The sequence below is a fragment of the Parasteatoda tepidariorum genome, chromosome X1 (assembly GCF_043381705.1).
Source record: "Parasteatoda tepidariorum isolate YZ-2023 chromosome X1, CAS_Ptep_4.0, whole genome shotgun sequence".
Taxonomy (NCBI): Eukaryota; Metazoa; Arthropoda; class Arachnida; order Araneae; family Theridiidae; genus Parasteatoda; species Parasteatoda tepidariorum.
Genome location: NC_092214.1, coordinates 10,397,557 through 10,408,745, shown reverse-complemented (window position 1 = coordinate 10,408,745; position 11,189 = coordinate 10,397,557). Strand labels below are relative to the sequence as shown.

Sequence of the window (11,189 nt, the reverse complement as noted above, 5' to 3'; positions counted from 1 at the left end):
TATATATACACTGAATGTTATTTGCTTCATATTTTTCCTACCAAATCTATTATTATTATATCTTATTATATTATCAAATATAATTATTTTGTACGATTTAAGCTATAAGCACTGTTTTTTATTGTTGCTTCTTTGCAAAGTTTTGTTAACTGTTAAATTAGTATATTTTTAAAACATTTTTTACTTTTGCTACACGCCGGTAAGTTTGTTTTCTGTTTTCTTTTATTTCATACTTATTTTCAATTGCAATTTTATTTCTCACCAATATAGAAGCATCATAAAAGAGTAATTTTTATCTTAGGATAATTGTTCTTTATTCAGAAATATAGCATATATTGTAAAGGATGTGTCGTGATGAAGACCTTTACGTTTTCTCATTAAAGGTTTTTCTATTTCATTTTATTTTATTATTCTTCTTTGTGTTTATATATATGGAATATTTTTTCAAATTGCTTTTATATATTTTTTTATATTTTATATATTTTTTGCTTTGGTATATTTTTTAAAATTGCTTTCACTGTATTTATGACTAAAATAGATATGATCGATGCTGTTTATGTATTGATGGGTATTGAGTTGACTTTGAAGTCAACAGCAGGGAGGACGTACTCTGACAGGTGATGATGCTTTCACCTTTCTTGTCTGTATCACTGGATTCACTGTTGTCTTTACGAACAGGTGGTAGATACATGTGTAAAGGAAATTGTTTTTCTCCCAATGGAAGACTGCTTTCTTTCATCAGAGGACCTGAAATCACAGAAAATAATCTTTCAATTCCCCAATTGTAACATTTCTCATGAAACGCGTTTCACAAATGGTACAAGTAGGACAGATATGATTTAATCCGATAGAGACAATCTGCCACACCAAAGAGATACGGTTAAAGATAAAACATTAAATGGACAGAAAATAAAAATAAAAAATTAATGATTTAGAAATATTTTAATAATATGATATAGTAGCCAGATCATTGAAAATAGAGTGATAGAGGATGTGGACTGTCTCCCACATTCATAAATATATTTCATGCATTGTCATGAAATTCTGGGTTTAACTTAAATGGTAATGATCTTGCTGCTATAGTAGCAATAGTGATATAATTGAGCTATAGTAGCTTCAATAACGAGAAATTAGTTCAATTTTAATATAATCAGTCGTATTATATTGTCTTCAAAGTGACTATGAAATGTCTACGACTAATTTGCAGACGTTTTAAAGGCAAATTATCCTGAAAATTAAAAAATGACTATGAAATGTGTCCTCAAAACATATGCAGATATTTTAAAGAAAAAGTAAAATTTTCGAAATATTTGAAGATTTCTGAAGAAACTCTTAAAATAAATTTATCAAAAGATATTTTTAAATTATTTTTTAGTGAGGAAACTCTGTCGGGCTAAATTTTCTCTGTTTTGACATCTTTGTCATTTTTTCTTACCGAAAGAATTACAAAAAAATATTTTATCGAATATTTACTTTTAGTACCAAATTTCTATTTTTATCAGAAGTTATATTTGAAAACTAATCATAAACATTCTTACCAACAGATAAAGCAGCAGGATGAGCTACTAAATGACTATTGCCTCTTGCTTGAAAGAATGGATTTGCCAGGAATGATTGTGCCATCTATAAAAAGAAGAGATTCTCAGAAAATGTGCTCTCATTTTATTTTTTGCTTTAAATTAGCAGAATAAACTTACGGGATAGGAAGGTGGTAAAAGTCCAGCTACTGTCGAGCCTGCTAAAGACACTACTGAATGGGATGATGTAAAAACTGGAGCAGTAGATGCAGAATCCAGAGCTTGAGAACTAGAATAGACAAAATGTTATGATATAACATTTGGCTGCTTCATATGCTAACCTTTAACCCGTTCTAGATCGGAAAAGCAGAAAAGTTCTTTTCCAGGCTCTCTCAGAGCCTCCGAGTATTTACTAATACGAGATGTTATACGAAAGTACCAAACTGAAATCACTTCTGTGTGGCGCGGTAGTAGGAAAGATTCGTCTCATAAATGATACAGTGGGGCATGAAGGGAGAATCACGTATATGAGATTACGATCCTGGAGGGTTTAAGTATTAGTAAGGTTGCAGAAACCTGTTTGCATTATTTTCTAAGGGTTTTACGAAATGACGCTTTCTATCGATAAATTTGGAGTCTTTTTGGACGAACTATTCGAGTATAATAAGAATATTTTACCCAAGTCAAAGTTTTTAATGGTTTTTTATTGATGGACTAACATAATCTTGATGGTAACCATCATGAACCATTATATTTTTTGATGGTAACTAACATAAGTAACCATCACCTCAATGTAGGAATTCGGATTGATTCGTCCCACATAAAAATAGCAACTTGTTTTGATGCTTTGTTCATGTTAAACCATCACGAATATTCATCATAGTATCTTAGAAATCAAATATTGGAACGATCATGAACAAACATCATCCCAATGTAGGAATTCGGACTGATTTATGATAATTCAATATAAAAGAAAACTATTTTGATGGTATATTCCAAGAAAAACTTCCCTTAAGCCATCATGAAGTGTATAGTTGGAACTATCATGAACCATCACGGATTGTTGGTCCATGAAAGTCAAACTTCTTTTGATGGTTAATCATCGTCGTATTAAAGTAGTATTTTTCATCATGAATAGCACTGAAACCAACATAAACCATCAAAATGTTTTGATGGGACCATCTGGAATTTTGTCTTGGGAAGAGTCAAATACAAGTATATTTAAATAACCCTTAAAGAATATGACCGCTAGAACTGCTAATTAAAAAAAAACTCACTCGCTCGTGTGACACTTGAAGTAACTTCCATATACATATTTGAATTATTCATGTTATTGTAGAGTAAATTATAATTAGATGCTGAACTTTCTTCCCGAACTTGTGACTTTCGGTTTTATTTCGGACTTAATTTAAATTAAAGATTGATTTCACTTCACTATTTCACACATAATGAATTTTTAACTGGCTTATTCATAACCTATCTCATTTCTCGAACCTGCGATTTCTGATCGAGTTTCCTTCCCTTTGAATTTATATATTTCTGCTTCGACTATCTGAGTTTCGTTATATAGGATTCCTTTGACATTATTCTTAATTTTTGTTACTTTTTCTGAAGACGATCATAGGTGTATTACTGTTTGTGGTATTTTGCCAATGGTCTGCAGAAACTGCTCTTGCACTGATTGCATGGTAAGGTTACCCTGATGAAACTGTCATACATGTTAATACATTCAAGCCTTCTATTCAGAGCAATTATATATGATATGCAATTTACAATAATATAAAAAGATAAAAATAATAAAAAGTTTATTTGCATGCAGATGTATATTAGTTATTATTAATAGTGTAGGGTCCAGTTAATAGCAACATGGCCTACAGTTTTTGCTGCTTGCCACGTTTGTATATTTCCCGTATAAAAATTTATTTTCGATCATTAATGATGTTTTTTCTTAGATAGATTGGAAAAATATAGATTTAAGGAAATCAATAAGGAACACTATGTAAATTTAATTCGCATCTTTAAGAACTCACCTATTTTTTGGCTTACTGAGGTTAAGCGGCGTGTCACTTCCACTTGAAGGTGCATAATTGGTCAAAGGACTTGGAATTAGACCCCAATGCTGCATCTAGATAAATATTAAAAGATTCAATAATATACCGGGAGTCAAACAATTTATCACATTAAATTCCTTCTAATCAAACTATCAGGGTTTCAGTTTTAGTCAAGAGCATATTTTACCCATTCTAATTAGTTACTTCAGCCTACAATTAAAGTTTCAAATATATAAGATAAATGACCCAAATATGGGCATCTCTAGGAATTTTAATAATTCCAATTTTTCTATCATCAGATTAAAAATTTGTAAGAAGGTCCATGCATTTATCTTGCAGAGGCTAACAGGAAGAAGAAGAGAAACACCAGAATGGAAAACGTTTATTAGTTACAATAATGGATACTGGGAACTTCATGTCGGGAACTTATGCTTATGTTTGGAATCCTTATACCTAATAAATTTTAAAATGATGTAAACAAAGCTTAAAATCAACTTAAAATGGAATTTAGATTTGTCACAAGATGGACACATAAATAATAGATTTCCCTTTCTTAGAAGGTAATCTTCGTGGGTTTTGAACCAAGACCTTCTAGAAAAGGGAAGGCCTCTGCATGGATCAATTTAGTAGTCAGACGTAGTCAATTTAGTAGTTTAGTAGTAACATAAAATGTGCAATGGAGGGAGATACGAAATGTGTCACAACCCAAGTCAAAATTTTTGATGGTTTGTTAATTTTGAACCATCAGAAATTTCCATCATAATTTTTTAGAAATCAAATGTTGGAATGATCATAAAGCACAATCATCCCAATGTAGGAATTGGAACTGATTTTTGATGGTCCAACATTAAAAAAACAAAAAAAAAAAACAAAAAAATTTTTTTTTGATGGTATATTTCTGACAACCAACAAGAATTCCCATTAAACCTGTGGAAATAAGTACAGAGTACTGCCAGTAACTATAGAGTATGTTTTTGAAGGTTTTGTCGAGAAATCAGTTAATTGATTCCTTCTGCTCTCGATACGAATTACGAAATTGAAACTTCTAAAAACACACTTAAGAGGTGTTTTCTCGCAGCATCTTGTATTTTAGGTGAAATTTTTGATGTTTTTTTGCACGTTTGATGATAGAGTGTCGTACAATATAAGCAATAACCTTTCTTAAAAATATAAAATATAGGAGTCACTTTATTGCATTAGGAGAAATAGTGCTTGATAATTTTTATAGCATCTTTAGATTTTTTTCTCTAAAATTTAAAGCAAGAAAGGGATGTGATTTCAATATTTGAGTAAGAGATTTAATTCTGCACATTTGCCTGTTTTTAGATTTTTAAAAATTAAATTTTATTACAATTTAAACAGGCTGCTAAAATTTTTTTTAACGTAAATTACTCAAAAACAAGCATATTTATCAATACCTTAAAAGCAAACAAATATATAATGCTAAACTACTTTTAAAAAAACGCTAATTGCAAAAATTATAGTTTAAATCTTATTTTATAACCGTCGTTGAACAGCCGACCCAATTATTTGGGTTTACAACTACTAATGCTCAACTCCGTAACCTTGTAATTTTGAACCTAATCCAGAGGACAAGGGAACTCTCGGATCAAGTATTGGGAGAAATTGCTCTTTGTGAAGGACTTTTTGATGGAACTAACCGGTATTTGCGTTACAGGCAGAGGAAGACCACGAAAACCTCTCACGGTTAGCCTAACGGCAAAGGGACTCTAGCCTATGATCCGTCTACCACTGAGGATATTTCACGTCAGCACTGTGGTCAGTGCAGGCCGGATTCATTCCGACCAGCCATCGCTGGGGGTTCGAACCTTGTTCACCTCATTGGAAGGCAAACGCTCTATCCCCTGAGCCATTAGGACTAAAAAAAAAATTATATTTGAATGGTTTTGTCAGAAAAAAAAGGAATCTCTAATACAGCACACATTATATTATCTGAAATTATGATTGGATGACTGTCTTGTATTTAAAATATTTCAAAAGATAATGCCAAATATAGTAAATAAATATCCATCAGCAGGTCATTTGTGAAAATTAAATGAAAATGATTAAAATCTTTTTGTCTCTACCCCTACGACACTTGACCTCAGTTAGAATGAATAAAAAAAGATTCTGTTTAATCTATCTTAAAACAGATAACGCAGTTAGTAATTTGAAATCTATAAGAAAAAGGCTTTTGTCCGATATTAAAATTACATTTCCTACTTAGAATCATTTACTTAAGTTTCTGCCCCCCCCCTCCCCGTGTGGTAGGTGCAATTATTTAAGCAACTTGGTGAAAAGATTTTAATTTCAATAAAGAAACAATAAAACTAGTTGGTATCTTTCATTTGAATTCCTTTTAATAATGTATTTTTCTTTTCGCCGTCAAGAAATAATTATGATTGTAGCAATTGTGGGGACTAGCGAATGAAGCGAGAAGGGGTGGACCATTTTATTTATAAGTTTTAATCACACAATAATATAAATCACACAATTTATTTATAAAATAAATTGTGTGATTTCTAAATTCATATTATAGTACATTTCTTTTAAGGTGTAAGTTTTTTAAAACCGTATATTATAATTCCAATTTAGTATATTCCATTTCGATTTCAGTGTAATAAATTTCATTTTGATTCCAATTTAATACTTTCCATTTTGATTCCAATTTAATACATTCCATTTTGATTTTAATTTAATACTTTCCCTTTTGATTCCAATTTGATACATTCCATTTTGATACCAATTTAATACATGCCATTTTGATTCTAATTTAATACTTTCCATTTTGATTCCAATTTAATACATTGCAAAACTATTTACAAGCTTACAAGATATCGATTAACTGTTGTTTGTTTATGAAGCGAAATATGTCCCTTAAAAATAATACTAATTTGATATATGTTCTAACGTGCTTTTGCAATAGAGCAAAAATATTTTTTAAAAAACGGAATAAAAAAAAGCTGAAAAATATACGCATTAGTTTACATTTATAGAAAAAAAAGGAGATTGAAAAGAAAAGTTGTAAAAAAATTCATTTTTTTAAGTGTTTGTAAGGGATTTGCTTAAATCAAGTTAAAACATTCAACTAAAATAAAACTTTCTTTCCTAATGAGAATCAATTAAATCCATCAATATATTAATAAAATGGATCAGACATTATTCCACAGATATATTCCTACTTAATCTTAAATTTTATTGTGAATTTGACGATTTTAAAATACTTTCTATTATAATCTTTTCAACCAATTTTGCATTACGAGCCATTGAATTTCTTCCAACGAAGCGCTAAAAAAAACAAAAAAAACAAACACTGCTTTTTCGAACAAATGCTTTAAATTGCAAAACACTCCCCCTCGATTCTTTTATTCACCGTTCGTTGTCATTTATGTACAAAAAAAATTGTCTTTATCACGCTATATTTTCTTGTTGTATAAAGATTGGAAACTGAATTATCGTTGTAATGAAAAATAAAAGCTAAAGAAAGAAAGAAAGAAAAAAAAAGCAAAACAATTGGAAGCCTATATAAGAAAAGAATGAAAGAATAATTCGAAGTCGAGCATGAATAATGAAAAAAGAAATTAATTAAATTTTTATTGAATGGTAGGCGCCGAGATGTATAGAACAAAAGCAAATGATAAAAGGTTTTGAAAATGGGAGAGATTAAAAAAAATTGCTTTCACCTTAGCATTAAGTTAACAGCTAAGTGACATGAATAATATATTCGAGAGAAAGGCTTTTCCAACTATTCTGTCGGGACACGGTTAAATGAAGACCGTAGATATAAATGGTCAGGAATGACTACTCTAAAAAGAAAAATCTTTCTTTTCTAACTTCAAATTTCCACTTAAGATCTAATGATTCATTCTCCCTTGGTACGCCTTCCTAAAAATGCCTGATTATCACTAAAGATATTAACTTTTATTTCTTACTATAATTAAAGCTCAATCAGAGCTTATTTATTATCAGTTTATATTTCCCACGTGTGTTCTTAAAATATTTCTTCGAATAATAGAAGATGTAATTCATTAATTCAATTGCAGCAGACTGCTTCAGAATTTTTAGTCTTTCGTGCTAATGACACTGCTTTTATAAATGTTGAAAATGATTTTAAATGATTTTCAAAGTTGAAATGTATACTTTTTATTGATATAGGTCACTGCATTGACATCGAGGATACTGATACATTTCGAATCTTCCTATTTGCTAACTATAATTTTTCTCCATCGATAAAAATAATTAAAAAGAAATAGCATTTTTTTTTTTGCAGTTCAAGCTGTGATAGATATCTTTACATCTAATCGGCCGTCAAAATAGTTTTTTTTTTAATTAAACGGTTTAACTTTTCTAAACTTTTGTAGTCATATTTAATTACATATTTCATCCAAAGCCTAATTGATTTAAATGAACAGTATTGCTCTATACTTGTGATGCCAACATAATATTTCCTAGCTTTTAAATTTCCTTCCTTTCATGAAATCCTACACACATACATATTCCTTTTCACTCCGAGGATAGGGCTTCTATCATAGCTTTCTATCTCACTCTATTTGTGACCAGATATTTTTTCCTCTCTCCAAATCTTTCCTATTGTTTTTAATTCGTTTATAGTCATCCTGCGGTAAGTATTTTTGGGCCTTCCTCTTTTTCTATAGCCCTGAGGGTTCCAATCAAAAACTAGTTTTACTTTAAATTTTTCAGTTTCACGTAGAGCATAACCAATCCATTTCTATTTACGTTTCTTAATTTTCTGATCAATTGGTTTCTGTTTTGCTTTTCCAAGGATTTCTACAATACAAATTTTATGAAACCAATGGATACGCAAGATTCTTCTTAAACAGTTGTTATTGCGAAGTTTTTTCACGTTATTTTTATTGTCGTGCCCTGTCTCAGATCCATATAGTAGGACAGATTTAACATTAGTATTGAAAATTCTAATTTTTGTTGAATTTGGTATGTTTTTGTTTTTTCCGAATTTATTGAGAATAGCGTAACTGCTTCGGCTTTGTTTAATCTAATATAGTATAAAATATAATAAAGTATAATTTAATGAGCTCTCCCCTTTGTTGTTATTTATACTTCCAAGATACGTAAAACTGCTTACCTCCTCTAGTTTATTATTTTCTAAGAATATGAATGTAGTGAGTCTACCACTACAAAAATACATTTCCAAATCACTAGTATATAAGACATGTCTACTCACTTCTATGTTGAGGTACCTTTAGATATATGAAGGTTGGCATTGTCGATATCCATTCTCCCCACATTGGTGACCTTCGAACTTGATATAAACACGCCTACTTTGGCACAAACTCCCACTTCGAATTGAACACGCTTATTTCGATGGATGGTCTACATTGAAAAGTTGACTTGCTACTTGTGACTGCAAACTTATCCACCTCCCAGCTCTGTTGCTACTCAGTCTCAATCACAAACAGCGTTGGCCTGTATACACTCGACTGCTAATGGCAACACAAGAGCGACCTCGACCGTGAGCTTAAAACAGCTCTCACGATCAGCACTCAAAGTCCGGTGATCTTAATACAGATCTCCCGGCTTCTCACAAAACAGGCGTGAATTAAATAGTGGCATCCTTTCATCGAATTCTATCACAGATATAATTCTGGTAGGGGAGTACTGTAGTGTGTCTACCACTACAGAAATACATTTCCACTTCACTAGTATATAAGACATGTTAACTCGATTCTATGTTGAGGTACCTTTAGATAGATGAAGTTTTGCATGGTCAATAATTACTATCCCCACAATGTAATTTAATTGCTTAGGATTATTTTTTAAAATTTTAGTTTCATTTTGGTTGATACCAAGCCCCATTTTTAATCAATACGGCGTTATTATTTCATTATTATAAGTGTTATATATATATATATATATATATATANATGTATGTATGTATGCATGTATGTATGTATGTAAAACAAATTGGTATTCCTAGATAAATCAATAAATCCTGTCAATTTTGTGTATAGAAAAATAAATATTTCAAAAAGTGATCTAATTGAGGCGAAGTACTTAAAGATACTTGCATTTACATGGCTTATTTCCATAATGCTTGTCCTTCAAAATCAAAAAGATTTCGGAAAAAAAGTTTGCCATCGAAAAAGTGAATTAATCTGGAATTAAACTTTTTTTTCAAACAGGATCAAAAGTGTTTTCCTTTAGTTTTATAATAGATCAAACTCCCAAGTCACGTGGCAAAATAAAATGCTAAAAAAATGCAAATAATTTTGCGAGACGAAATGCAAATTATGAATGCTGACACAAGACTTCTTGGTTGAGTATAGTTAAGGTTATGATAGAAAAGGGAATCCAATTTATGCACACAAACAACGAACACATTAGGCAAATTTCGTTCACTTTCTAAAAAAAGAGGAGGAAAGTTTCAAATAACTAAACAATATTGAGCATAATAAATGCGTGCACAAAAACCATCAATAATAAAAAAGGAGAAAGTAATAAAGTCTTTGCTTCAATTCTTCTGAAAATATCTCTATGCCTTCCTCTGACTGTTTTACCGAATAAAGTTATGAGAGGCAACGCCGCTTATTATGCTTTTCCAAAGACGACGCCAACTTTAATGCACATCTAAGAGAAAATTCCATTTTCTAAGATGACCGTGCTCTAGAAAAACTTGGGGAGAGAAAGAAAGAAAAAAACTCTCGTTCATCTGTTTGAGCCTATTTACTTCTATGAACATTTTTTTTTCCCCTTCTAAATATAAATCTTTATTTAACACAGGAGATATTCCAGATGCACTTTTATTCCACGAGAATAATTATGCGATTTTTTTTTCTTTATATTCGAAATTTAAGAATTCAAAAGGGGAAAAACTTTCTTGGAATAAAGTAAAAAAATGATCGGTTTAAGATGACGTCAATAAAATGCAAAAATTATGAAATACGTTTGCTACTATAATGAAAACATTCAATTCTTTTGCATCGATCCTCCATCTTATTTTTCGAAGAAAATAATCAACACTTCCGTCTAAGGTAAAATTATTAAGGTAAAATCTCTATTGAAATTCAGGACTTTATGTGTCGTAAAACAAACGCGTTAGTAAAAAAAAAAAAAGCATTAATTCTTTGAAAAGCTAATTAAAATCAGTGAAGACGAGTTAAACTTTCGGCTTAGTACTAGCAAGGTAATATTCAGGACTGTGTGCGTCTTACAAAAACGCAGTTAAAAAACCACATTGAATCAGCGACGATGATCAGTGAAGCCAACTCAGCACTCTCAGCTGAATTTTATTAAAGAATTCTTTAGAGTGTAGTTGAGGCCTATTCGAATCAATTGATAAATTGATTCACAAGTTGTGGTGGTACGAATTTTGCCTTTTTAGAAAAAGAAACATTTTCATGGATACATTATTTTTAATGTAGAGAAAATCGAAAGAGTGGTTAGTTCTATGCATACTATTCTTATACTACTATGTACATTTATGTAGATATAAATAACTTGAGTGTGTAAACAGCATTTTAATCTATGTTTTTAAAACGAATCAAAGTTCTACATAGAATTCAAATTATTTTAATGATGCAAAATATTATATCTATAGATAAATAGATAACTGAAGTATGCGCAGGAACATTTTAATCAATAT

The 11,189-nt window shown here is 30.5% G+C and overlaps 1 protein-coding gene across 1 annotated transcript in view; it reads right to left on the bottom strand.

Annotated features, from left to right (window-relative positions):
* LOC107455833 (transcription factor egl-13-like) overlaps nucleotides 1–11,189 on the bottom strand; it is a 189,870-nt gene that overhangs the window by 12,231 nt on the left and 166,450 nt on the right. Inside the window, exons 6-9 of the mRNA XM_043044639.2 lie at nucleotides 3,548–3,642; nucleotides 1,698–1,806; nucleotides 1,539–1,623; nucleotides 610–747 (exon numbers count right to left, since the gene is read on the bottom strand). Coding sequence (XP_042900573.2) covers nucleotides 610–747; nucleotides 1,539–1,623; nucleotides 1,698–1,806; nucleotides 3,548–3,642 — 427 coding nt within the window. The remainder of the gene's footprint in view (nucleotides 1–609; nucleotides 748–1,538; nucleotides 1,624–1,697; nucleotides 1,807–3,547; nucleotides 3,643–11,189) is intronic.